This window comes from Caretta caretta, chromosome 20, assembly GCF_965140235.1.
Source record: "Caretta caretta isolate rCarCar2 chromosome 20, rCarCar1.hap1, whole genome shotgun sequence".
NCBI lineage: Eukaryota > Metazoa > Chordata > Testudines > Cheloniidae > Caretta > Caretta caretta.
Window position 1 is genome coordinate 20,558,841 of NC_134225.1, and position 27,477 is coordinate 20,586,317.

Below are 27,477 nucleotides of genomic sequence, written 5' to 3' on the forward strand. Positions count from 1 at the left end.
CTCCCTCGGCCCCCCTTGCTATTGTTGGCCGGGAGACTTCCGCCACATTCAAGGTGGCCGCCAAAGGGAGACGCAGCCTGTAACATCGTGGTTAGAAGGTGGGGGGGAGGGTCAGGTACTTCCGCCACATCCAAGATGGCGGCTCGCCATTGGGCCGGGGGCGACCAATGCCACTCTCAAAATGGCGGCCTGAACACGACGTTTCCTTTGTCTCTCCCGCCTCCATCCTTTTGTGGGCGACCAAGCGGATGTGAGCAGCCGCTGACTTCCGGTTTCTCTGGCGTGGACCCTGGACCCTTCTCCGCGGGGATTCCGCCCCTTCCTCGGGTACCGGGGGGCTGGGTCTGTAGGGGCCTCAGCGGGGGGAGGGGCTGGCCTATGTCTATAGGGGCCCGGGGCGGGGGGGTGAGTTCCGTTCTATAGGGGCCTCCATGGGAGGGGGGGAGAGCTGGATCTATAGGGGCCTCAGCGGGGGCGGGGCTATGTCTATAGGGGCCCGGTGGGGGGTGAGTTCCGTTCTATAGGGGCCTCCATGGGAGAGAGGTTGGAGCTGGATCTATAGGGGCCTCAGCGGGAGAGGGGGGCTATGTCTGTAGGGGCCTCTGGGGGATGGATGGGGCTGGGCTGTATCTCTGGGGCCGCAGTGAGGGGCGGGATCTATAGGGGCCCTGATGGGGCCGTGAGCTCAGTTCTGTAGAGGCCTCCCTGGGTGAGAGACAGGCGCGGGGTCTATGGGGCCTCAGCGGGTGTGGGGCTGGCTCTATAGCGGACTGGGCCCCTCAGTGGGGAAGGAGCTGGGGAGCATTGGGCTGGCCAGGGGCAGGTTCCTACAGGGGCCTGTATAGGATTTGAGGCCCCCCCTCCCCCGGGAATGGTGCAGAGGAAACAACTCACTTCACTGGCTCCCTTTTCTTCCCTCCCCACCAGGATCTGCTGCCTCTGCCTGTGGATCATGCTGCTGCCCCTGCTGCTGCCCCTACTGAGCGCCCTGGCCTCTGCCGTGGAGGTGAAGCGACCCCGGGGTGTCTCTTTGACCAGTAAGTTACCAGGAGCTGTCACACGGTCCCAGACTGAACTGGGTCCCTGGCCCTTTAAAGAGTGCTTGGGGGCATGGCTAGCTAGAGGAAATGCCCCTTTGTCATCTCGCTGCAGAGTTAGTTCCCCTTTATGTGGGCAGAGCGCTGCATCCCCCCATGCACCTCCACCATTGGCTAGAGGCTCTCAGAGTTTCATGGCCATTCCATAATCCCCCTCCAAGGTAGGGCAGTATATTTAACTAGATGGGGAAACTGAGGCACAGAGCAGGAGCGTGCTTACCCCCAAGGTCGTTCTGGGAAATCAGGGTCAGAGCCAGGACTAGAATCCATGAGTCCTGAATTATCACCCCCTGCTTTAATCTCTAGACCCCAGGCCCCTTCCAGAGCTGGAAATAGAACCCAGGAGTCCTGACTCCCAGCCCCCTTGCTCTAACCACTCCCTTCCCAGATCCCAGAAGCAGGGCTTTGGAGATGTGCTCCGGCTCTGCTCCAGCTCCCGGCAAAAACCTGCAGCTCCACTGCTCTGGGGCTGCTCCGCACTCCAGCTCCGGGCTCCGCTCCAAAGCCCCGCTCAGAAGAGAACCTGGGGTCCTGACCCCCAGTCCCCCTGCTCTAGCTACTAGCCCACAGCTCCACCTGTGAGGCCTGGGGTACAGCCTCCTGGGGTACGGCAGTTGCCTCCTATTTGGCAAGCGAGGGTGGCAGAGTAAAAGCTCTGAAACCTGTTCGTTAAAATCGAGGCTTTCTTAATGAGCCACTCCTCCTCTCTTGATTGCGGGGTCAGTGATGGCGGGTCTGATGGGTGGTAGCTTGTCCTAGTACTTGGAGCCCTGGGCCTGGAGCCAAGAAGCAACGCTGAGCCAAGTGCCGAGCCTCGAAGAGCCCTGGTTGGTTGCCACCTGGGCAGTGTGGCTGGAAAGCTGGCCTAGTGGTCGTTGCTCCTCCAGGCCTATTGGGTGAGGTCTGGAGGGAGCACAGGTGCCGAGAGGGAGGGGTTGGGGGTGAATCTCCACAGATCCCCCCTTCCCTGTCACGTCTCCGGTTCTCTCCCTCCCAGACCATCACTTCTACGAGGAATCGAAGCCGTTCACCTGCCTGGACGGGTCCTCGACCATCGCCTTCGACTGGGTCAATGATGATTACTGCGACTGTCAGGACGGCTCGGACGAGCCAGGTGTGTGACGGGCCGGAGAGCCCCCTGCCGATAAGGCAGCAGCGTTGGCATGGGGCTGTGCCCGCCAAGGCAGGTCCTGCCTGAAAGAGCAGGAGGCACACGTGGAGAGTGGCGGGGGAGGACATGAGGCAGCTGGGCAGGGCATGATGGGAGGCACAAAGCAGGGAGGAGGAGAGGGGACTGAGGGGTTGTCCTTCGCTCCCCTCAAGCTCAAGTGTGGCTCAGCACATCTCATCTAGTCAATTCCCTGCCGTTGTGGGGTCGTCGGTGGCACCTTGGTCCCTCCTGGTCTCTGCCCTTGCACAGCTTAGCTTCCAGAGTTCTGAAATACGTGGGTGGGACTGAAATCACGGCCGGTCCTGGGGGACAGGCCAGGTGATCCCTTCTGGCGTTCAAGCGCTCGGAAATAAGCCTCGCGTTGCTGTGTTCTCGCTGCCTCAGCTCTCGGGGGCCGCACTAAGCGCACCCCATGGCTGAGCCACACGGTGGGTGCTTTCCCGGGGAATTGGAGGAGAATCTGCCCAGGGGGGTGGGAAGGCGTTGGAGGCCTGTCAGCCCCCTACAACTGGAGCGCTAGCCATGGCGGCGGGAGGTGTAGACGGGACTTGGGCTACGTCTGCTGTGAAGCCCAGCCCTGAGGGCAAGGAGACTTGGCAGCTGCCCGCTGCAGGTCTGTGCTCTGCCAACCAACAGGGCTCGTGTGTGTCTTTCAGGGACCTCTGCTTGCCCTAACGGCCGGTTTCACTGCACCAACGCTGGCTACCGGCCACAGTACATCCCCTCCTCCCGCGTCAATGACGGCGTCTGCGGTAAGCTGGGCCGCCCCTGCTCGGGGGCCAGGGGGGTTGCTCTGCCTGGGAGTGCCTCGGGGCACAGGGTGGGGCCCTGACGGCCGGTGTTGTCTCGCTTTCAGATTGCTGCGATGCCACGGATGAGTACAACAGCGGCTTTGTGTGCGAGAACACCTGCAAGTGAGAGCAGCCCCCGGGATGGGGATCAGACTCGTCTAGGGGGACTGGATGGCTCGGGGGACATGGGGCCCTTCCCTCTAGGGGGCACCAGCTCCAATCTGGCCCCAGGGCAGGAGGCGGGGAATGGGACATGCGGGCCTTTCCCCTGTAGAGGGCACCAGCTCTGACCTGGCCCCAGGGCGGGGAAGTGGCTGGCTCAGGGACAGGGGGCGGGACACGGGGCCTTTCCCCTCGAGGACTCTGCTTCCCGTTGAGTTGCTCCCCTGTGTTTAGCGCCTTGTCCAGGGGGGTTCAGTCCAGTACCCAGCACGTGGATGTCGCCTCATGGAAATCGCTGTCCGAGCTGGCGCCCCCCCATCTCAGCAGAGCAGCCACGGGTCAGTGGGGCCCGGGAGTGGGTGGCCCACCCGGGGTGACTCCTCCAACCCAGTGCTGAGCTGCTTCGTGCTGCGGGGTGGGGGAGCGGGAGCAGGGAACTTGGCTGTTTACCCCATCAGCTCCTGGGGGAAGCTTAAACTTCAGCGCCTATCGCTGGCAGTAAAATTGACCAGGGAAGGCTCATCCCTGCTCGGCTGGCCCGTCCCTGCACCAGCCCAGTAGCCAGCTGCTGCCTGAAGCGTCCCACCTCCACTGCACCTGCTAACACAGCCCGTGATCACGTGGTGCCCCTCTCTAGGGGCCGCACCCGTACAGGTGTGAGTCTAACAGCCCCGGGGTGTCTCCCTCCGGCAGGAGAGCTCCTGCCCTTAGATCCAGTGGTCCCAGGCTCAGTGGTGCCGCTGGCTGATCCGGGGCCTCTCTCCTCCCCTCCACCCCGTGCAGAGAGATGGGCCGGAAGGAGCGGGAGGCACTGGTGCAGATGGCAGAAGTGGCCAGGGAAGGCTTCCAGCTCAAGCAGGTGCTGATTGAAGAAGCGAGCAAGGGCAGGGAAGACAAACAGGTGAGGGGACTGGGGAGCTGGGGGCCGGGTCTGGTGAGCCCAGCCAGGCCGTGGGCATGGAGCATGCCGGGGGCCCAGCTGCTGAGGAGGGAGCTCAGAGCAGCATTGAGTGTGCATCGGTGCCGCTTGCTTGGGTCCGTTGACACCGCAGACAGGGTGTGAGGGCAGCCCCATGCCAGTGTAATCTGTGAACCCACCACGGACTGGGTTCCTAGTCTGGCTCTGCAGCAGAGCCCAGGGGAGAGGAGGCTGGCTGGTTCTGCTCCCAGCTGCGGGAGGTTTCGATCCGGGAAGAGGATGGACGGGGGCTCAGGAGTTCTGGGTTCAGTTCCTTGCTCAGCTGCTGGGCGACCTTGGGCAAGTCGCTGCATCCCCCCCCACCCCCGTGCCTCAGTCCCCTGCGTGTGGATCAGAGATGATCGCTGCAACGGGTGGCGAGGGTAAAGCCGGGGGGGAGTGAGGAGCTGGGCCTGAGGGCCTGACCCCCCTACCTGGGCAGGGGCCGCTGCTTGGTGACTGCTGAGTGTGGCAGGCCCAGCCTGCTCTCCGACTCCCCCCACCCCCCCACCCCCGCTGAGCCGCAGGGGGGGCGGGGCCAGCCTGCTCCCTGACCCTGAGTAGGAGGGGCCAACCTGCTCCCTAACACCCCCCACCCCCACCTGCCCCCTGCGCAGAGGACACTGGCTGAGCTACAGGAGGGGAAGAAGTCTCTGGAAGAGCAAGTGGAGATGCTGAGATCGGGGAAGGAGGCAGCAGAGAAGCCAGAAAAGGAAGCCAAGGAGATTCACCAAAAGAAGTGGGAGGGTGAGGGCAGTGCCTGCTCCGTGGGGCTCTGGGGCAGGGGGAGGACTCTGGGGCAGGGGGAGGGCAGTGCCTGCTCCGTGGGACTCTGGGGCAGGGGGAGGGTGCCCCGGCTGGCTCTGTGGGGCTGGGAGCATTGCTGTGAAAGAGGCAGTCTGGTCCAGTGGGCAGAGCACCAGGGCGGGAGTCGGGCTCCCCTTTTCCAGGGGAGTGCAGCAGACTGGATAGATCAGGGAACAGGGCACCAGGCCCCCGGGTCTGTGCCTTCCTCCAGGAGAGGAGCAGGGTCTGGTGGGGAGATGGGGTGGGGGGATTCGGAAGCCGCTGGGGGGCTTTGCAGGCTCCGGCTCATTCAGAGCCGTCACTTTGTCCCTCTCGCAGGGACTCCAGCCTTCTGGGCTGGGCTCGCTGGCTGTTAGCAAACCCCGGCTCCGGGCTCTTCCCAGCTGGGGCCACGCGGCTGAGCCCTGGGCTGGGGCTTGGAGGATCCGGCTTCCAATCTCCGCTCCGACAGCGACTTGGGCAAGTCACTGGATCTCTCAGGGCCGCAGCTCCCTGACGTCAGTGCGGTGCCCAGTGTGACGGGGGCGGGGGGGGGCTGGGCAGGGGGCCCCAGGCTCTAACCGGAGCTCTGTGGCTGGTCCCACACAGAACAGAAGGCGGCCGAGAAGGCGGCGCAGGAGCAGGCCCGAGCCAGCGAAGCCTTCCAGGACCTGGACGATGACGGAGACGGCCTGTGAGTCTCTGGGGCTTGCTGGGGGGGGGGGGGGGGGTGGATCCCAGCAGACAAAGGGACGTCTGCACAGCACCCCCTGCCTGTGTGTGCTGAGCCCCCCTTGTCCCCGGTGCAACTCCTGGCCAGCCAGGACGAGCCCCCAGCAGTGTGTGCGCTCCTTGCTGTGTAGCCCGGATCCCCGGGGGGTGTCGGGGTCCAGCAGCATCCTCAGTAGGGACTGGCCTGGCTGGTGCCTTTGCCCCTCACAGAAGTGGGTGAGGCTGAGACCAGACCCCTCTGCCTGTCTCTGCAGATGCCTTCGGACTCTGCCTTCGATCCCTGCTGCTATCTGCCCCGGCCCCTCCCCTCCGCCAGTCTCCCTCTGGGCCAGCACAAGAGTCCCTGTGGTGCTGGGATAACCTGCCCCAGGGAAAGATCCCCCCGGCAGAGCTCGCCCCGTGCCTGGGGAGCTCAGTTCAGCCAGGCAGCTCGTTGCTGATGGACCGACAGGCCAGCGCTGAATTACAGCCTCCGAGCACTTGGAGAGGTGGGGGGAGCCGGCTGCACTGAGCACCCGGGGAGGGGCGCAGGTCAGAGGTGACCCATCTGCGCGGGTCGGTGAGGTGCCAGCTAAGATGGGGGTTACACTCCTGCCCCCCCCCCAGTTTGTTTCAAAGTCACAAAGGAGATTGGCAGATGGGCATGTGCGGCAGGCTCCTCTCCAGCTGCTTGGCCTATCGCCAGTCGGAGGCATTCAGACCCCACACCTGCCGTCTGCATAGGGGGCACCGGCTCACGCATCCTGTCTGGTCTTTCCCCTCCCCCTTCTCCTGCCGGCAGGGTGTCGGTGGCTGAGCTCCAGACCCACGCGGAGCTGGATGTGGATGGAGACGGAACCCTCTCAGAAACGGAAGCCCAGGTACGGAGGGGGCGGCGTTCCCAGGACGGCGGCACAGTGATGTGCCAAACAGTTCTTAGAACGTCTCACATTAACACTCCAAGGGGGGGCGTCCTCCATTCACCAACAGGGAAACTGAGGTAGGAAAGGGCCTTGACCAAGTTTGCAGAGTCAGTGGCATGACGCTGCATACTCACAGAGCTGGGCAAAGAGCCCAGGAGTCCTCAATCCCAGCCCCGCCCCCTACTGTAACCACTGACCTCACTCCCCTCCCAGAGCTGCCACTAGAACCCAGGAGTCCTGACTCCCAGCCCCCCTGCTCTAACCAACTAGACCCCACTCCCCTCAGCATGGAATCCCATGCTCGGATTCGTAAACTCTACCCAGGGATGGTTTCACCTCACACGGAAATGCAGCCACCTCTGGGGTGGGAAGCAGCCACGGCTTAACAGCTTCCACTACCATCATGTAACAGGGCTACGTTTCCCTTTCCCACAAAGCCCCCCCACCCCATTTGCAATTAAATCCCACCTACCAAGGTGGTGTCTGATCCTGTTACAAAGGCCGAGCTCCACCCAGCTCGCGGAAACCCTCCCGCGCTTGGGCTGCTGTGTTCGCTTCTGTGGCCGCAATGAAACCTGCAGAAATTCAGCTCGGTCCCTCCTGGCCCCCAACCCACCAAAACCCAATTCCCAATTCTAAAGCCCCCCAGGGACCAGAACGGCTCCCAGCCACCAACGTCCGTTCCCCCTGTTCTCCAGCAGGTGGCAGTAGTGGCTCACAGGCAGGCTGTGGGTGTCCAATACTGAGGGTGTTTTGGGGAGGGGGGGAGATTCCCCCCATCAGCCCTGTTTTCTCTGAGGACTGAGTAGCTTCCTCTCCCCCCAGGTGCTCTGGGTCGCCGGTTGGAATCTGGCTTTGGCCCAGAACCACCGGGGAGCGTTCGCTGGCTTGGACTGGCTGCCCGAGTAGACAGGCCAGAAAACCGCTGGTAGCCTGACCAGAATCCCGTTCTCCTGGGGGCTGCCAGCGCAGCCCGAATTTCGGCAGGAGCCTTGTCGGGCTGGCCCCACACAGCCCGGCCCGGCGCCCCATGCCCCCGGCTCTGCCAGCATGCTGGCGATCTTGCAGGCTCGGCACCGGATCACCAGCACCATGGTGCAGCCCGTACCCGCCGCGGGAGGGGCTTGTTGCCAGGAGGGCGTGGCATTCCCTGGCGTGGCCGATGTCCTCTCTAGATGACGGGTGCAGGGGAAGGTCTGCATGGCACCTTGCTGGGATGCATCAGTCCAGGCTCTCCGCCCCCCCGGATGGGATCTCGCCCCTCGACATCGGCTCATCCCCAGGGCAATTTTGGAAGGCTGCTCATGCAGGAGGATAGGAACTGTCGGGCCAGGGAGCAATCTATGGGGCGCATTACAGTAGCGGTTAGAGGCTACAGCTGAGATCTGGGGGCTGCTGGCGTGCCAGGCGCTGCACAGACTGCCCCGCTCCCTACACCGAGCTCTGGGGGGCCCTCCATTGAGTCGACTGCCGCACAGATCTGAGAGACCCCAATGAGCGGGGCACAGCACAGACCCCTAGGGAGAGACAGACCCTGCCCAACAGGGTAGGGAAAAGGAAGGATGGTTGTCCCCACTTTAGAGGTGGGGAAATCGAGGCACAGAGAGATTCAGAAGTTAGCCAGGGAGACAGTGGCTGAGCCCGGAGTCCCAGCTGGGTGCTTTAACCACTAGTCCAGCCTGCCTCTCTGCTAGCCCTGGCTCTGCTCAGCTGCTGCAAAGGAAGAACCCCTGCAGGAGACTATGCTGGGTTAACTCTCTCCTGGGGGGGGCGGCTGCCTCCCAGTCCTGCCACTTAGAGATCAGCTCCTGGGTGGGAGTCGGGGCCTGCGTAGCCCCTGCCACACTGATCCCGGCAAGTCTCACCCTCTCCAGTCTGCCGCCACGTGCTCAATATCGCAGTCTGATATTTTGCCCTCCTCTTGGCCTCCTCTTGGCCTCATCTGCGTCCGGTGGCAGTGAGTCCCAGAGACCTTGCTGTGCCCTGCTGTACCGAAGCCTCAATGCTTCTCTTTCAGACTCTTCTGGGGAACGCCTTGCAGGCCGACGTCGCCAGCTTCCAGGACACCGTGTGGGCTGCAATCAAGGAGAACTACAAGCCCGAGGTCAGTGCTCTGGGGCCAGCGCTCCTCCAAGGGGGCCTCTGCATCCCTCTCTGTCTGGAATAACATAGCAAGCCCCTGGCAGCATTGTCTAGTGAATAGAGCATGGACTGAGACCTGGGTTCTGCTGCTGGCTCTGCCGCAGGCCAGCTGGGTGGGCTGTGTGCCTCAGTTTCCCTAGCTCTTACAGCCCTAACATGCAGCTCGCGGGCATGTGGTGTTGCCAGCGTCACCAGTGACTGGGTGTGAAACCTCCTGGCAGTGTGCAGCGTGAAGGGATGATTGTTGGATGCGCCCTGGGTGGCGAGTCACTGCCCCCATCAGTGCCTCAGTTTCCATAGCTCTTCTCTCATGCTTTTCGTTGGTGAAGCTAAAAGTGCTTCACAAAGTAGCTGAGGATCGTTGTCCCCATTGTGCAGGTGGGGAAACTGAGGCATGGAGCGGGGAAGTGATGCCCCCGCAGCAGGGTGGTGCGCTGACCCTGCTTGGCGGCGTCGGGGGGCAGCTGGGTGCTGCGCTGACGCTGGCCTGTGGCTGCCGTGTGCTTCCAGGGCCTGCCCGACGCTGCTCCCCTGCCCGAGGCCCCGAGAGAAGAGGCCCCAGAGCCCCAGCCGGACCTGCCCCTGGAGCAGCCAGCTCCCGAGGATGACTATGATGACGAGGAAGAGGAGGAGGGCGACGATGATGAGAGCAACGAAGAGGAGCCAAAGGTAGCGCCGGGGAGGGTTTGGGGAGGGGCTGTGACCTGGCCCTCGCGGATCCGGGCCAGCTGGGGCAGAGATAGGAGACCCCAGGATCTCTCTGAAGACCCCAGTCCTTGCAGCGATCTCCCCACAAGTGACGCCTCCTGATTGCCCCAGCACTCAATTTAATCCCAGCTGCTTGACTCTCCTTCCTGCTAGCCTACAGGGGTCTCCTGAGCCCCTGTGGGAATTAGGGGCATGAGGAAGCTGATAGGATTCAGGCTCCTAAATCCCTGCAACTCCCCACCAGTGTCTATCCTGTCCTTCAGGGGACATGCACGTGACCCCACAGGAGCATTGGGATCACTGGACCGGGGCAGGCCCATCTAGCCCTGCATCCCATCTCCAGTAAGCCAGGGCCAGCTGACTCCGCGGAAGGAGCAAGAATCCTTGTGGTGGTGGGATAACCAGCCCCCAGGGACAGGCTCCTCCGAACCCCCATCAGAGCTCAGCCCTTTTCCCAAAGGGGAGGGGGCAGGGGTAGGGATGGTTCTAACCCTCCCGAACCCTTGGTCATTCTCCCTCTGGATAATCTCATTCTCCATCTAAACACCCAGCCCCTCTTGCCCTCCTGCTGAGCTCCATGCCGTCATGTGGCAGTGAGTTCCGCTGGCTCATTGCATATAGCTAGAGGGTTGCATGCTCCCAGCATGGACTCCATGCATCCTTCCATTCAGGGACTCCCTGCAACCTCTTCCCCACCCCACCCGCAACAAGCCAAGGTTCCAGTCCAACTTCCCTGTTCCCCTTCAGGTCCCGCCACCCAAGCAGCCGTCCGACAAGGCAGCGGAGGAGGACGAGGAGGAGAAGATGCCCCCTTATGATGAAGCAACGCAGGCCCTCATTGACGGTAAGGCTTTAAATCAGAGACAGGAACTGCCCGCAGGGGCTGGGGAATTCTCCCCCAGCGGGATCTGGAATGTGCCAATATGATGCTGATAACTCGACTTCTGGTTGCCAATGGCCCTGTACAGACATCCCAGCCCCACCAGGGGGAGCTCCGTGTATGTAGTGGGCAGTGGGGGGGGCCCAAAATCCCTTAGCCGGGCCCCGAATTCAAACTGGGGTCGCCCCTCTTGGCCGCGTGACTCTGCCGCCCCCTCCCCGCATCCCGAAGCCTGGTCCAAATGCCAGTGGCCGTGTGAGCCCCTAGCGACCATCGGCGCTCAGCACCCAGTCTGGCAGCTTCTCTTGGCTCGGGGTCGCTCCGTGACCATCTGAAGTCAAAGCGTGTTTGCCGGCGTCCCTCACTAGCATCTGGGCTCCCAACCCAGGGGTGCAGAAGCCTCCAGCAGCGGGTTCCTTGCCACTTCTGACTAACTCCTTTTATTCCCCCCGGATCGTCTCTTTAAATGCCATGTCCAAGAGGCTTATGGGCTTAACACAGGTTGAATACGCCACCTGATCTGTAAGCAAGGGCCATTAGCTCTAAGCGGGATCGAGTGCGTGCCGTCGTGTGCAGCATCTCCAGGCTGCTCGTGCGTGGGCGGGAAGAGCCGATTTGTGTCTTTGAGTGAGTCAGAGCGTATCCAAGAACTCTCCAGTTCCTCTCGACTCCTTCGGGCTCAAGGGCTCGCCATTCGTTCCTTTCCAGGGCAGGTCACCCTGCCCAAGATGGGCCCGGATCTTCAAAACCACGTAGGTGCCTAACTCCCTTTGATTTCAAGGGGACTTAGGCACCTCAGTACCTTCAAGGATCTGGGCCAAAGTCAGAAGGCTAAAGATACAACGATGGGTCATGACTGGTGTTCATGGAGCTCCTTTCAGTTCCAAGGAGTGTAGGAACTGGGCAGCCACCTCTGAGGGGTGGCTCGGCCGCTGATTAGGGGCGCATAGCAACGCTGCCAAGTGACGGGGAGGGGTTCGAGGATGGCGAAGTATCAGCAGCTTGAATCACAGTGAGCAGGACCTGGCAGTTGCCAGCAATACCCTGTTTCTCTGGCCCCTGTCATCATGGTATCTGGGCACCTCACAATCTTTAGTGTAGTTCTCCTCAGGCAGCGCAGTGCTGTTATCCCCATGTCCTAGATGGGGAAACCGAGGCACAGAGACGGAGTGACTTGCCCACGATTGCACAGGGAGTCCGTGGCGGAGCTGGGCCTGGACCCCAGGTCTGACAGGCTAGCGCTCTAACCACTGTGCCATCCTTCCTCTAGCCAGAATTCTCTTCACCTCTTAGCTTCGCGGCCGGTGCACCTTCATCTCCCCACAGGCAGAGCAAGGCCCCTACCCCCAGCCATTCCCTTGATGGTATCTGTATAGCCAGACCGCCTTGGGTTCCATCCTGCTGTGCCCCGACCATGGGTTATGCTCTGCCCACAAGACCCAGAGGCACATTTCATCGGGCCCAACGCTGAGGAAACTGTGTGGAATTCTCCAGCCTGTAACCCAGGTGCCAGCCAGCCGATCTCGCATCTTGGGATCTCGGGATCCTCCTGCCTGGGAGCTCTGGGTGTAGAGATGGAGCTGACTTGGGGAATGGCCGGAGCTCAGCGCTTCCAGCGAGCTAGCCTCAGGGGACATGCCCTGTTCGGGACCACCCACCTGTCACAGGATGGAGGGCACATTAGCAAAGCAAACCTGCCCTGCGCCAAACCAAAATCTCGCTTCCCTCCCCCTGCCTTATTGCTCCTGCCGCAGCCTGCGACGGTGGCAATCCTCTGCCATCTCTAGGGCGTTTGAAGCACCCATTTCATGGCAGCGCCCCTGCCAGCCCCCATTTCCCCATCTGTTCCGGCAGCTAGTTCTGCTTTCCGCAGCGCTGGAGAAAAGGGGGGGAAGCTGACTCATCGCCTCCTTGTGCTGAACTCTTTGCGAAGAGCAGCGTGGGGGGAGGTGGCTTGGCTTTGAGACAGCGCTGGCAGGGCTGCGAGAATCTGATCTATTAGGTAGCGTTCAGGAGCCCCAAACAGGGACCAGGACCCCATTGTGCTGGACTCTGTACGCACAGAGAACAAAAAGCACCTCTACAGAGGAGTGGTGTGGAACCCGTCTGTCGGCTGCTGGGGCCAGTCCCTTTGCCTGGCCGTCGAATCGCAGGGTTGGAAGGGTCATCCGGTCTCACTCCCTGCCAAGATGCAGGGTTCGTTGTATCTAAACCATCCTGGACAGGTGGCTGTCCAGCCTCCTCTCAGAACCCTCCAGTGAGGGTTGTCCCTGGTCAGGAAGTTTTCCCGGAGATTTAATCTAAATCTGCTCTGCTGTAGTTTGAACCTGTTGCCCCTTGTGCTGCCCTCTGTCGCAAGAGAGAAGGTATTTGAAGACCGCTGTCAAGTCCCCCTCAATCTCCTCTTTTCCAAACTCAGCGTACCCAGTTCCTTCAGCCTTTGCTCGCGTGGCTGGCGTTCCATCCCTTGGATCGTCTTTGTCGCTCACCTCTGGGTCCCTCCAGCTTCTCTACATCCTTTCTAGAAATCAGCGACCAAAGCTGGACACAGTCCTCCTCCTGAGGCCCAGCCAGTGCTGAGCAGAGCGGTACTCGCCGCCCGTGACTTGCATGCTCAGCCTCTGTTAATGCAACCTAAAATTGCATTTGCATTGCTGACTCACGTTGAGGCCGTGATGCACCACAAGTCCCCGATGCTTCCCAGCAGGGCTGCTGCCAAGCCGGTTATCCCCCAGTCTGTATTTGTGCATTTGGCTTTTCTTCCCTGAGGGCAGCACCTTACGTTTGTCATTTTGTTGTCTGTAGCCCAGGTCTCCCTCTGTCCTCCAAAGTGCTGGCAACCCCCCTAGCTGTGTGTCATCTGTGTGTCTGAGCACCTCAGGATTTTCCAACCTGCCGGGAGGCGGTGCAGTGCTGTTATCCCCAGGGACAGATGGGGGAAATTGAGGCTCAGAGAGGCTGAGGACTGGCCTTCACCGCTCTTAGGGCGAGGTGTAACTCGGGGGTGCCCCTCCCCCGACTCTTGTCCACACGCACCTCTAGCCGGGTGCTTTGGGCTCAAGCCAGCTGGGCGCGGCCGGCATTGGGGCTTGTCCTGCCACGGGGCCCTGGCTCCTCTGACATGGGCAGGTCATGCTGCAGCCTGCAGGGGGATTCGCAGCTGGGCAGCTCTCGCTGGAGCGCAGAGACGAGCCCAGAGGGTCTGTCCGCCCCGCATAGCGAACTCGTTGCCTCGGGTTTGTTGGTGCTTTTAGCCCCGGGGGAGGGGTGACATTGTTGGAGCCTGGGTTGCGGTTTCACACTGGCTGGAACCCGCCCGCCTTGCAGCGAGGACACAGGCTGAGTTGCTCACGAGCTCCTAGTCCTCCTGTCCCCTTCCCACAATTCCCCCGAAGGGCAGACAAGTTTACCCCCGCTGATTAGGAAAGCGCCCCCGAGCGGCTCAGCACAGAGTGCCGCGGGACGCATCCGGGCAAGCGCCCTCACTCGGCTCGGGCTTTGCAGTGGGGATGCTCACAGCCGGGCAGGGCTGTCTGGGCCGATCTCCCGGGGTAACGATGCAGCGAGGGGACCCTGGCTTGGCTTGCCCAAGGTCACCTTTGTGGGGCAGGGGCTGGCCAGTTCTGGGCTGGTGCTCCACCTCCCTTCTGCCATCCTGCTGTTCCAGCGTGGCCTCGAATTTCCTTTTTCCCGCCGGGCTGCGTCCGGCTCCCTCTCTGAACAGCGGCGCTGTCCCCTTCTCTGCTCGTTGCGGGGCTTGACTGCTGGCTCCATGCAGCCCACAGTGCCAGGGCTCAGCCCAAGTTGCCTCTTGGCTCTCTCTGTCAAGCATTTGTTACGTGCAGCAATAAATGAGGCCTACGGGGATTGTCTCAGACCGGGGGGCCAATCTACCCCAGCATCCTGTCTGCGGCAGCGGCCACACGCCATTGAACCCAGCTTTCTCCTGAGCCCCATTCAACGCATGAAGAGATGCAAGCCCTGTTTCTGCGAAGTTAATATTACACAGGTGCCTAAGCTAGGATTTGAACCCAGATCTCCGGAATCGCGGTCCGGCGCCTTAACTGCAAGCCCAACCCGGGCGTCAGGCCGGTTACAGCTCCTGAAGAGAAAGGGAATTCTGGTAAAAGCCCCCCAGCTGCCTCCCTGCCTGAGTGGCCGATGTCATCGCTGCTTCCAACCCGAGCTGTCAACACTTCAAGGCAGAGTCCAGTGAAATGTACCAGACAGAAGCCCGGGCTCTTTACTGCCGCAATGTAACAGCTGGAAGGGTCCCAGGGGCGTCTGCGTCCAGGAAGCGGGCATCTCCCCGGGAACACAGCCTCGTCAGCGTCTGCCTGGCTAAGTGCAGCTGCCTCTCCTGGGCCCGCGACCTCCGGGAAGCCGATCGATACCCAAAGCTGCTCCTTTGAGCTGAAATGGCCCAACGCCGCCCTTGGGAGCGGGGCTCCGGCGCCTGGCTCTGCCCCAGATTCGCTGCTGGTCGCAAAGGCAGGATGGTCCCGCTCAGGCCATGAGCTGGGGAGGCCGGATGGCACCATTAGTTCGTCTTCACCAAGCCTGGAAACGTGTGTTTGATCGAAGCACCTTCCAGCCAATCCTAAACTGAAACCATCAGGAGATAGATGCCGCCGTGTCCTGCGGCACCCTGTTAAGAGCCCCAAACCCGCTGTGAAGCCAGCAGCCCTGCCTTTGGAGGGCTTGGCGTCCCCATGGCGGGTTTGTATGGTCGGATACTGGTGGAGACGAGCCCTTAGCTGGATTGTGGGAGCCTCAGGAGACCCGGGCCCCGTCGTGCTGGGCGCTGCATGTCCCACCGGCCTTGGCGGCGCTGCAGGAAAGCCCTTGTACGGCAGCTCACCCATCTCGCCGGGCTATCCCGGCGAAGATGAGCCTCATTGCTAGGTGAGGTCAATCCAGGGAGGGGGTGCAGGGGCCAGGGTAAATACTGATGGGGAACCCATGGGGGGGATGGAGAAGAAGGATAAATAACCATTCCCAAATCACCTACTTAGCAGTAATTAGTCAAAGTAACACCCCCTCCCTCCCGCCCCATCCAGCTCCCTAGGTGTGGCTGATTTACAGTCTGTTCCCAGCTGTGCCTCTGGCCTGCCTGGTGACCTTGGGTAAGTCACTTTCCCACCTGTGCCTCAGTTTCCCCATCTGTAAAAGGGGGGAAATGCTGCTTTTTAAAGGGCTTTGAGATCTGCTGAGAACATGCTGGGGATGGTGGAACGGACATTGGCAGGATTGTCACCCTGGCTTCCGGGCTGGCCTCCCTTTCCCAGAGAAATGCAGTGACTTGCCCGGGCTCTCTGTGAATCGGTGGCAGAGCCAGGAATGGGCTCCAGATTCCAGTCCCAGAGACCAGCCTGTCCTCTCTCTCTCTCTCTGCGAACCCCTTTGCCCAGCGGACTGGTGAAGAGAAAGGCAGTGCAGGGGCCAAGCTGTGGGCCTTCCTAGAACGGCTAGTAGCTGCTGCTGTCTGCTTGCTCTGGCTAGTTCAGATCATTCTGTCAAGCCCAGCAGGCCGGTGTGGGCTCGGCCTCTGCAGGGGGGGCACTGGCCAGCCTAGGCTCGTCTGCTGGGGCGTTAATCCCGAATAAACTGGCGTGTGAATTCAAAGCGCGGTAGCCTCCGCACCAGGGCGCTATGCTGGACTCACTTGTGCCTGTGCAGACAGGCTTTTATGGGCCCTGCCTGCTGCTCCCCTGTTAACTTCCTGGGCTTCAGGTTGGCACCAGCCATGGGAGGGCTTCATGGCCCCCTTCCAGATCCCCGGGGCCACCCTGTCTCTGCCCCCTCCCTGTTAAACGGGTCTGAGTGGAGTCACGGCAGATGGATGGGGGGGCACACGGAGATGGGCGGCAGAATGAGCCTCTTTGCCTGTCCCGCAGGAGCAGTAGGTTGTTTACCGCACGCCTCTCTCTCCGCGGGCTAAGGGGTTGGTGCCGATGTGGGGCGGCCTCTCCCCTTCCCACCCTCTAACTGAGCTGACTTCAAGGCAGGAGCAGTGCGTGGCACCTGCCTGCCACAGCTAAACCATCTTCCGAACCAGCCCCCAGGCTGAGCTGGATTGTCTCCTCCCATTGGAGGAGGGGCTCTTCGGCAGTGGATCTGGGCCGCTAAGTCGGGGGGTGAGGGCTCTGCAGCTATCCCCTGAAGGGATGGTCCAACTGCTCCCCCAAAGGGGAAGAAGTTAGAACCCAGGAGTCCTGAATTGCCCCCCAGCTAGCCCCCCTTCCCCTTCCTGAGCCAGGGAAAGAACCCAGGAGTTCTGACTCCCACCTCATATCTCACTAGCCCCCATTCCCCTCCCAGGGCCTGGCTGCCTCTCTGAACGTATCGCAGAGCTCCAGCTCCCCAGGCTGTTGCAGGGGGCTGTAGGTGGCTCGTGGGGACCTGGGCTCTCAGGCTGCGAGTTCAAATCCAGCCAGGTCAGGAAGTAGCCGGCTGCTGGGCCTGCGTGAAAGCAGCTTGGTGAGTCCCACGCCGGCTCCTAACAGGCCACGCAAACTTGCCTCTGCCATCGACATGGCAGCCAGGGATCAAATGGGCCACAGCGTCTGTCTCTCCGCTTTCCTGAAGGGGGTGCTCCAGGCTGCTGCGCCCCAAGGACACCATAGGCAAAGCAGAGTGGCCTTCTCCAGCCCCCGTCCTCACCTCCCTGCCCTCTCTTCCAGCTGCCCAGAAGGCCCGGGAGCAGTTTGAAGAAGCCGAAAAGTCTCTGAAGGAAATGGAGGATTCCATCCGGTAAGGGGGCAACCGGAGAGGGGGCGGTGAAAGGGGTGTGGCAGGAGTTCAGGCTTGGCATTGGGGCCCCACTTCCACGTCGTTCTCCCCCTCCTCCCCCCCGGCTGGCCCCTAACAAAATTAACTTGAGAAGCCTCAGATGCCGAGAAACGTGACAAAGCTTCTCATGCTAGAGGGTGGGGAACTTTATGGTTAAAGCGTGAGATGGGCAGGCAGGACTCCTGGGTTCTGTTCCCCACTCTAGGACGGGGTGTGGGGTAGCGGGTAGATCTGGGCAGGCAGGACTCCTGGGTTCTGTTCCCCACTCTAGGACGGGGTGTGGGGTAGCGGGTAGATCTGGGCAGGCAGGACTCCTGGGTTCTGTTCCCCGCTCTAGGACGGGGTGTGGGGTAGCGGGTAGATCTGGGCAGGCAGGACTCCTGGGTTCTGTTCCCCGCTCTGGGAGAGGATTGTGGTCCAGTGGGTAGCGCAGGTGTGGGATAAACAACAGAGGCATCAGGCTGCAGAGACCCAGAAAGTAAAAGTGCCTAGTTTTGTACTGGAGATGAACTGCAGCTAGGGCCAAAAGCCAATTAGCTTTCACCAATTAAGCTGTTAATGAGGATTGGGGATTTTTGAAAATCCCTTCTTGACAATGCTCCTTGATCTCTGCTGCTGTCACACGTCACAGCCTGGCTGTTATGACTGCAGTGTTGCTGCCTGGGGGGGGAGGGGGTTTTAATAGAGACACCCGCCCACCCCCAGGGGACCACGTGTCCCCTCAGAGCTGTTTATTTGGAGCAGTAAATCAGCTTTTCCTTCCCTCCCACCCCAGCCCTGACACCTCCCAGGGGATCACAGTGAGATGGAAGCTGACTATAAAAAAACCCCCCAAGCTCTCTCCTATTGATCGCGTACATGATGGGTCGCTGCGCCCTGCCCCCCCCCCCCAAACTCTGGGCCCAGCAGTACCCTTAGCGGAGAGGAAACACCCCCCCGTGCTGGGAGATCTCTCACAACGTGATACCTTCCCGAACTGGGCTCTGGTGCGTGCACAGCAGCTAGGCACTGGAGGCTGGCCCGTGCCAGCTGACGCGGGCTGCGGGGCTGACTCGCTGCTGGGGAGATGTTCGGGCTCAGGCTGGGGCTGGGCTCTAGGACCCTGCGGGGCGGGAGGGTCCCAGAGCTCGGGCTCCAGCCTGAGCCCAGTAGTCCCTGCAGCAATGAAACGGCCCAGCAGCCCAAGTCAGCCAGGGCCCAGCCACGGGTAGACACACACTAAGAGCTGCATTCACCAGTCTCTAACCCACTTACCCCCCCCCCCCCCGTCCCGGAGTCCCCGGGCACTGCTCTGGAACTGCTCCCTCCAAAGCCAGGCAGGACTCTGGGGAAGTCTCCTCTCTGGGAGCAGCCTGTCTGCAGGACACACAGCTCACCTGGCTTCCACCTTCCTGGGTCTGACCTCGGAGCATTCAGCCTCCTCTGCCCCTCCGTGCGCTTCCCCCAGCAAGTCCACCCAGACAGGGTCCTGGGGAAGCCAGAGGGTCCTGCCCCCCAACTCCGCAGTCAGACGTGACTCTCAGCCAGCCAGTAAAACAGAAGGTTTATTAGACGACAGGAACATGGTCTAAAACAGAGCTTGCAGGTGCAGAGAACAGGACCCCTCAGCTGGGTCCATTTTGGGGGGCAGTGAGCCAGACAACCACGTCTGCACTTCACTCCTCCTCCCCAGCCAGCCCCCAACTGAAACTCTCTCCAGCCCCTCCTCCTCTGGGCTTTGTCCCTTTCCCGGGCCAGGAGGTCACCGGATCCCTTTGTTCTCCAACCCTTTAGCTCTCACCTTGCAGGGGGGAAGGGCCCAGGCCATCAGTTGCCAGGAAACAGGGTGTCGGCCATTCTCTGTGTCCAGACACCTGCACACACCTGCCCTCTAGGGCTCTGCAACGATCATACACTCTTACCCCACACCCTAGATACTTAAGAACTGCATCGGGGAAACTGAGGCACCCCCACACTATTCAGAGGAAACATTAAGAACAGTCCCACTTCGTCACACCCCCCACTCTCCTTCCAGAGCCAGGGAGAGAACCCTGAAATTCTGGCTCCCTCTCTGCTCTTGCTCTAACCACTACATCTCCCTGCTGAAATTGGGGATAGAACTCCGGAGTCCTGGCTCCCTGCCTCTCTAAATGTGAGAACGAGCTACAGGCTATAACCCATTTCAGGGGGAGGTGGGGGTGGGCTCTAAAGACCCTTCTCCTGTTCCTACCAGGCCCCCTGAGTGAGGTAGACAGCCCCCCCTGGAGTTCCAGCTGGGCAGCCTGTTATGATCAGTCAAAATCCACCGATGTCAATTACACCCCCTAAAACAGCAGCAGGTGCCAGACTGGGCCTGTACGTGGAGCCCCTCTTCCAAATCCAAGGGCGTTCCCTGCCCCCCAGCCATGTGACGCCTTCCCCGGGGGGGACACCGGTCTGAGCCATTAGCCAGCCGGGAGGGACAGATTCGCTCCATAAACAGCAAGCGGCCCCGGGGAGCTGGAGAAAGCTGAGGTGTAAGGGCAGTGGGCAGCCACAGGGTAGGAGCCAGAGAAAGTCCGGCGTGATCCAGTGGCTGGAAGCTGGAGCCAGACAACTTCGGGCTGGAAATTAACAGGGAGCATAAGGTGCCGCTGGCCGGTTTGAAATCGAGATAGAAGTTCTCTGGCCTGTGTCCCTATGAACAGGGTGGGTGGGATTGGTCAAGCCCCAGTAGCAGCCTGGGCGAACATGGAGCCTTCCATCCCATCAGGGGGGACGAAAACTCCACGCATCACTCTGCCCCCCAATACTGGGGTGGAGCGCAGCGGCCAGGCTGGACAGCGTGGGACAGGAAGTGGAGCGGGGCTGATCGAATAGGAAGCTGTGGGGGAAGATCCGTCAGGCTGGGATTTGGCCAGGCGTCTGCCGTTCATGCCCCCACTCTGACAAAGTGTTCTTTAGATGGTCCTCAGTGCAGGGATTCTCTGTTCTGCCATCCACGGGTGGGGAAACAGGGGCACGGGAGAGGGATGTGACTTACTACGTGGTCTAGGAGCAAGTTAGCAGCACAGCTGAGGATAGAACCCAGGAGTCCTGACTCCCAGCCCCCTGTTCTAACCACTAGTCCCGACTCCCCTCCCAGAGCGGAAAGCTCAGCTGCCAGCACTCAATTAAGCTAGAGCTCAGCAGCTTGGCCAAGGCATCTGGCCCCCTCCCCTCTTCTCCGGCTGACTGCAGCAGCCGGCCCAAGAGAGGCCAGTAATTGGCAGTAGCCTTAGCTACCAATACCGGGGAGGTAACCCAGACAGCCCCCTCGCTGACAGCAGGTGCCCGAGTCCTCTGGGGTCCGGACCGTGGCAGCTGGCAAGTGTGGCGGGAGCAAAGTGAGGCCAGTAAGTTTATACACCCACACGCATACACCCCAATACCCCATCTCTGCCCCTCCCAGGGGCTGGCTGGGGTCAAGCCCAGGAACTGCCTGGCATTGGGCCACCACGTGTACCCCCATATCACCCCCTACTCCATGAGCTAGGCCAGGGGGCTGATGGCAGGGATGGTCCATTGCAAGTGGGAGATGACTTGAGGTCTGAGAATTCCTGTTTGGCACAAAGTGAACTCTGGGAGCCAGGACTCCTGGGTTCTATCCCCAGCTCTGGGAGGGGAGTGGGGTCTAGTGGTTAGAGCAGGGGGGAGCTAGGAGCCAGGACTCCTAGGCTCTGTTCTCAGCTCGGGGAGGGGAGTGGGGTCAAGTGGATTGTGTGGTGGGGGCTGGATTCTATTCCTACCTCAGGCCCTGACACACAAACACCCCCCCGCATACTGTTGCCTCTTTTTGCCTCAGTTTCCCCATTCTAAAATGGGGCGAGTGACTTTCCCCAGCCTGAGGGGGAGAGATGCCACGTCTGCTGGGGGAAAGGGGACGCTGTCTCCAGCTGCCCTTGTTATGCCAGCGAGCTCCACGGGGGGTGGGAGCAAGGGAAGAACAAAGCCCGGCAGCTCCTCCCTCGTGAACCTCTAATGCCACTGGAAGGAGCAGGACCGCTGACTCCTGAGCCAAGGGTGCTGGGGAGTCCCTGCCCTAGCCCTGCCACACAGGGTGAATGGGGGGAGGGATCTAGTAAACCCGTAGTTGCCACTGGGAGTAAAGGGCTGGCATCCCAATGGACCCAGAGAGAGCAGGAAATCATGGAGTCTGGGTGGCCCAGGGAGCAAAGCAGGGGCCATGGGGGTGGAGTCCCTGCTCTGTCACTTGGGCCAGTCACTGAGCCACTCTGTGCCTCAGTTTCCCCAGCAGTACAATATCCCTCACAGGGGGATTGGGAGGAGCCCAGATACTCCGGCGATGGGGGGCGGGGCATGTATGTACCTGAGAGAGCCAGGGGTCTGAAAGCAGCTGAATCATGGGGCTGACCTTCCCCCCCCACTTTGTCCTTCCAGGAGTCTGGAGAAGGAGATCTCGTTTGATTTTGGCCCCCAGGGGGAATTCGCGTATCTCTACAGCCAGTGCTACGAGCTCGCCACCAATGAGTAGGTGCCGGTGATCGGATTGATTCCCCCCTACCGAACGGCTCTGCCCTCGAACCACAGACTTTCACTGGGGCGCCCTGGGACTGACCCACCTCCAGGATCTCCGAGCCAGCCCAAGGTTTTAGGCCAGATTCCAGCTCTGCCTTGGGGGCGACGCCCAACCCCCAGCGTCATGGCGCTCCGCTAACCTCGAGCGACGCCCCGTGGGATGGTGTCATCAGGACGCCTGGGTTCTCTTTCAAGCTCCACCGCCGGCCTGCTGAATGACGTGGGGCAAGTCCCTTCCCTGCTCAGTGCCTCAGTTTCCCCTCCCACTCAGCTCTCGGTCGGGGGTGGGGCACAGACCAGGGGAGTGGCCCTGGTGTCACAGTATGACAATGGCAGAGCCAGGAATAGAACCCAGGAGTCCTGACCCTGTCACGCTCCTGCTCTAACCACTAGCTCCCACGCCCTGACTCAGCCTGGCATCTCTCCCATTTTGTTCCAGCCCACCTCAGCTGGGAGCCCAACCCACATTTGGGCGCCAGTGGGGGGCAGCAGGAACGGAGCTGACTCCTTGGCATCTGGCTGGGCCAGTCGTCGGACGTGGGGTGAGCGGCTCTCGGCGTGGCACGGCCCCTCCCAGAGAGGAGCGGAAAAATCTCCCACTTCTTCCCCCCCCCGCTCAAAACAGGTCAAACTTCGTCCCTGAGGCCTGGCTCAGCTGCGGGGGGAGGCAGGGTCCGAGCTCTGATTCCAGCTCAGCGATTCTTTTACAGAAAGCTGGGGGGCAGAGCTGAGCTGCTAGGCCAGGACTTTTCCTGGGGCTCAACCCCCCATCCCCACCCCCAGATTTCCCGCCCCTAAACTGCTCAGCACTCGCCTGGGGATTTGAACTGGGAAAACCCAGCCCCTTGTTAGGAACCTAACAGGAGTGGTGCCGTCTCTCTCACCCCTACTAATCTCTCACAGATGTATCCTCCCAACCCCCCTATGAGCGTATCTCCATTGTACAGATGGGGAAACTGAGGCCCAGAGGGGGCATCATCTGCCCACACTCACATGGTGTGGTAATGGCTGAGCTGGGGATAAAACCCAGGAGTCCTGACACCCACCTCCCTTGCTCTTACCACTAGACCCCACCCCCCTCTTGGAGGAGGGTTGCCTGGGAATCCGGACTCCTGGGTTCTGTCCAAGCTCTGTGACGGGAGGGGGGATCTGGTGGTTCGTGCCAAGCCGGGAAACTGGGGGGCTGGTTTCTATCCTCAGTGCCTCATCTCACTTGTGCTCTGACCCTAGGACAAGCTGCTGGCTCCGTGCCTCGATTTCCCCTTTCACTCTCTTGGGGCTACCGCTGTGTGGAGTGCTCTGAGATCCAGGCGGCCCTCACGCCGTTTGCAGGGGGAATTAACCTGCCTGGATCAGCTTCTCCAGATCTCTGCACAGCCCTGGGGAGGGGGGTGGTATCTGCTGTGCTTCATGTCCCCCCCCATCCCCATCCCCGTCCCCCGTATTTCCTTGGCTGCCAGATGGATGCGCTCACTAACGAGTTGTTTTTTCCTGGTAGCTATTTAGGGCTAATTTCCCCAGAGTCACAGAGCAGCTCCCAATGGCTGTCCTGTCTCTTTAAGGCAGGTTCCTCCCCCCCACCCCCCAATCCCCTGAAATCATTGCCCAGGAGGTAGCACCACGAGGGGGGAGGTGGGGGATCAGCTGGGAAATGGAGCGGGAGGGGGGTAGGAAGGGAGGAGCAGGGGTGGTGGCTGGGGAATGAAGGGAGAGGGGAACGGGGCCTCAGCAGGAAAGCGTAGGGGGGCCCCCCAGCCCCAGGAGGGGCGCTTGGCCTCTGCCTACTTCTGGGGCTGCAGCTGGGCCGAGTCCCGTCAAACTCATGTCACGCAGGCTGGGGCCGGGCAGAGCTGGGGAGATGCCAGCTCTGCCCCGGGCGGGGGTGTCAGTCCCTCACCATGCTCTTCCCCCCCCCCCCCCCCCCGGCAGGTACGTTTACCGGCTCTGCCCCTTCAACAGAGTGTCCCAGAAACCCAAACACGGCGGAGCCGAGACCAACTTGGGGTAAGACAGAGCTTGCGGCACCCCGGGCCAGCGGCCCCCCTGCGCCGGAGCCGCGCCCCCCGGCGGGGAAAGGCCCCAAATCCTATTTCCTGCCCCCCTGGGCCAGCCAGTCCTCACCCTGGGACTCGACTGGAGCTGGAGTCCCGTAGCGGGGAAAAAACCTCATTCTCCACCCCATCCCCTGCCCCCTCCCAAGCCAGCCTGTCCCTGCCCTGAGGTGGGATCAGAGCCAGCGGGGCGCTAGAGGGGAAAGGCCCCATGATCCATTCCCAAGGCCTCTATCCCCCTCCCCGGCATTGCCCTTGCAGAGGGTGGGGATCAGGGGTGGCTTCTGTGGGGTGCTGACCTTTGACACCCCCCTTGCAGCACGTGGGGTTCGTGGGCCGGCCCGGACGAGAGCAAGTTCAGCCTCATGAAGTATGAACACGGGACAGGCTGCTGGCAGGGCCCCAACCGCTCCACGACAGTGAGTGACCCGGCCTGGCCCTGTGCCCCCCACCCCAGCCCTGAGCCGGCCTGCCGCCCCCACCCTCTGCCCCCCGCCCCATCCTCCCATGGCGGGGCGTGAGCCCAGCCGGCGCTGCGCCCACAGAGATGCCCCTCCCCTGCCCTGAGCCGGCCTGGGCTGGCATCAGAGGAGCACGGTACCCCTAGCTCAGAGGGCAGCGGGCTGGGGAAGGGCTCGGTCCTGGGAGTTGGTGCCACAGGCACTCTGACCCCCAGCCGAGGGCGGGCGAGAGCCAGCTGCTGAGCCGGACGGCGCCAGGCTGGGAATAGTGATGCCAGGTTTGCCCGGCGAAGGATGGGAGCCCTGGAGCAGCCGCCGGCAGCGGTGTCCCCCTTAGCTCTGCCCCCACGCCCCAGTGCTGCATCCTCCTTCAGTGTCAGAGCCCGCAGGTCCATGGGGAGCCCCTGTGTACAGCCAGTCAGATCCGCCCGCCCCCCAGCCATTCCTGGCTCAGACGCCCGGCTGGCTGTGGGCTGGAGGCAGGCACTGGGGGGTGGGGAGAGGGGGGGGTGTCTCTGGGCCCAGACAGGCAGACTGTAACAGAAATCGCCATGGGGGTTTTTCCGGAGGTGCCCCAGGGCATGGCTGGGAACCTCTCCCCGCACCCCAGGCTCACCATCGCCCTCCGGCCCTCAGGTGAAGCTGACATGCGGCAAAGAGACCGTGGTCACGTCCACCACGGAGCCAAGCCGCTGCGAGTACCTGATGGAGCTGGTGACGCCGGCCGCCTGCCAGGAGCCCCGCGACCCTGGCGCCGCTGACCACGACGAGCTGTGAGGGGCCAGGAGAGCCAGGTATGTGCCCTCCTTGCCCAGCCCCCTACCTCGTGGCGCTGGGGGGACCGGGAGTGGAGGGGGGTCCAATCCTGGTTCGGGGGGGAAGCGACTGGAGCCCGGAGCAGGGATAGGACCAGCCATGTGTCCTTCGATAGCCCAGGCTGGGCGTGCCTCGGTTTTTCCCTGCCCCCAGGGCAGGGAGGGGCTTGGCATGCCTCAGTTTCCCCATGTGTGACTGATCCTTGCTGCTCTTCGGGGGCCCCAGGGGTTTCCTGCTGGCATTAGTGGGGCTGCGTCCCCTTCCCAGTGCCTGGTGCCCCCCATCTCACGGAGCACCTTCTCTCTCTCTCTCTCTCTCTCTCTCTCTCTCACAGAGAATCTCTCCCACGGCCCCACTTCCCAACCAGGCCATTCCAGGGGGTGGCTGAGGACGCTGGTCCAGTGACTCTCCTCCCCCAGCCCTGATCCAGACCTCACCACTGCCCACAGCTGTGCCCCCTGCTGCCCCCACCGGGATCTCCCAGCACCCGCCTGTCCGGACAGACGCCCATGGCCTGCCAGCCAATTTTGGATCTTCAAGATCCCTGGTGCCTTTTCTACACCAGAATGAGAGTCGTACCCCGTGCCCGCCGGGCAGCTGCCAGCTCCCCACCCGGCACAGGGCCGGGCCCTGCTGCTACAGGCTGCCTCCACTGGATTCCCCTTCAGCCTGGCACAGGTCCCTGGCAGTGCCCCCGACGCCCTGGGTGGATCTGCTGGGAGCGCCGCCCACGTGCCCAGTGACTCGGGGGCTCCTGTCATCAGCAGAGGATCCTGAGGCCAAAAACTTCCATGCCAGGAGGGTGCCCCCCCTACACCCAGGAGCTGCCCCTTGCCCCCAGCCCCTGCTGTCGACTGAGCCAGGCCAGGAGGCCGAGGGCGGGGAGGCCCTCAGGGGTCCCGGCCCCCGGCCAGCGACACGGGAGCGAGCGGAGAGAACACGCGTCAAGGATTTCCATCTCAATAAAGAAAAGTTTCGCTCCAGCTCTGGGTCTGTCCTGAGCCCATCACCAGCGGGGCTGGGCTAGCCGGGGTCTGCAGGGCGGGAGTGAGGGGCACCAGCAGAGCACGGGGGGAGCCCAGGGGCTGGGCTAGCAGGGGGCTGCGGGCCGGGAGTGAGGGGCACTGGCAGATCTGGGGGGGAGCGCCCCTCCCCGCCATGCCCATCCCATGGACCTCTCCCGCTGCTGCCGGCTCTGGGCTGGCAGGGAGCTAAGGGGGGGCCTTTGGTGCCTTTCCTCTGCTCCCTCCTGTTGCCGCCCCCACCCCATTTCCATAACAAAGGGCCCCCGCTGCCCCCACTCCTAGCTGAGCCCCCAGGTGCCTGCTGGGGGGGTGGGGGGGAGCTCCCAGCACAGACAGTGCCCCAGGTCATCTCCCCATCAAGGGGGAGGGTGGGGCAGGCTCCTTCCTCTCCCACCTGCCTGAGTTTTAAGGGGGGCTCTGCACTAACCTCGTGTCTTGTGGGGGAGGGGAGGCCTCTCTGGCCTTTGTGCCCCAGCTGATCTGCCCCAGACACCCCCCCCCCCCGACCCATTGGAGGCGGATAGGGGAGGAAGGGGGCCCAGGCGGGGGAGCGGGAGGCCCCGGGCAGCGCCCAGCCAAGCTGCCCAGTCTGCATCGTCCCACCCCAGTGCCTGGCAAGGCAAGGCAGAGCTGCGCTCTGGGCCCTGAGTCTGTTCTGCTGCCCTTCCGGGTCGTGCCCCTTGGCGTCTCGCTCGGAAAGCCCCAGCTGCTGGAGTCCAAGGGAGCTTGGCCACCCTAGCCGAGGGAACACTCCCATTTTAGAGGAAGGCTCCATTTCCAAACGGTCGGTCAGGGGTTTAATGGGCAGGGGCGAGAGTACCGATCTGGGCCCCTGGAGCCCTGGCTTTGAGCCCCGCCTCTGCCCAACCCTTGGGCAAGTCATGGTCCTGCCCTCTGCCTCAGTTTCCCCACCTGTCAAATGGGGCTGAGCGCATTTGGACAGTGCTGCGTGATGACCAGCTTTCTGGAAGGGCTCAGGGTCTTTTAGCAACACGGCTTAACGCCCCCAGAACACCTCCCATTCCTGTGCTCCTCGCCAGCGGCTCGGGCCTGCCATGCTCAGAATGGGTGTCCCATCCCCCCCCCGTAGAAAGGGTGTCTGGAGAACGTAACCCCCAAAAGGGTCACAACAGGAAACAAAAAGCCCTATGCAGAAAAGGATCTGGAGGTTACAGTGGACGAGAAGCTGGATATGAGTCAACACGGTGCCCTTGTTGCCAAGAAGGCTAACGGCATTTGGGGCTGTATAAGTAGGGGCATTGCCAGCAGATCGAGGGACGTGATCGTTCCCCTCTATTCGGCATTGGTGAGGCCTCATCTGGAGTCCTGTGTCCAGTGTTGGGCCCCACACGACAAGAAGGATGCGGAAAAGTTGGAGAGAGTCCAGCGGAGGGCAACAAAAATGAATAGGGGGCTGGAGCACATGGCTTACGAGGAGAGGCTGAGGGAACTGGGATTGTTTAGTTG

The 27,477-nt window shown here is 61.9% G+C and overlaps 1 protein-coding gene across 2 annotated transcripts; it reads left to right on the forward strand.

The window, feature by feature from the left end:
- The first annotated feature begins 146 nt into the window (after positions 1-146).
- Positions 147-25,968, forward strand: PRKCSH (PRKCSH beta subunit of glucosidase II). 2 transcript variants are annotated; one of them, XM_048831712.2, is made up of 18 exons: positions 147-342; positions 928-1,037; positions 2,095-2,211; positions 2,925-3,020; positions 3,125-3,182; positions 4,005-4,122; positions 4,797-4,926; positions 5,575-5,659; positions 6,479-6,557; positions 8,617-8,703; positions 9,252-9,410; positions 10,197-10,293; positions 17,013-17,082; positions 21,520-21,609; positions 23,587-23,661; positions 24,028-24,127; positions 24,806-24,963; positions 25,320-25,968. In XM_048831712.2, exons 2-17 carry the CDS (start codon positions 953-955, stop codon positions 24,944-24,946), a joined length of 1,587 nt encoding a protein of 528 aa, XP_048687669.2. In that variant the 5' UTR covers positions 147-342; positions 928-952; the 3' UTR covers positions 24,947-24,963; positions 25,320-25,968. The 2 variants fall into 2 exon arrangements, with proteins under 2 accessions (XP_048687669.2, XP_048687668.2); XM_048831711.2 differs by having other exon boundaries at positions 153-327.
- The last annotated feature ends 1,509 nt before the right edge of the window (positions 25,969-27,477 follow it).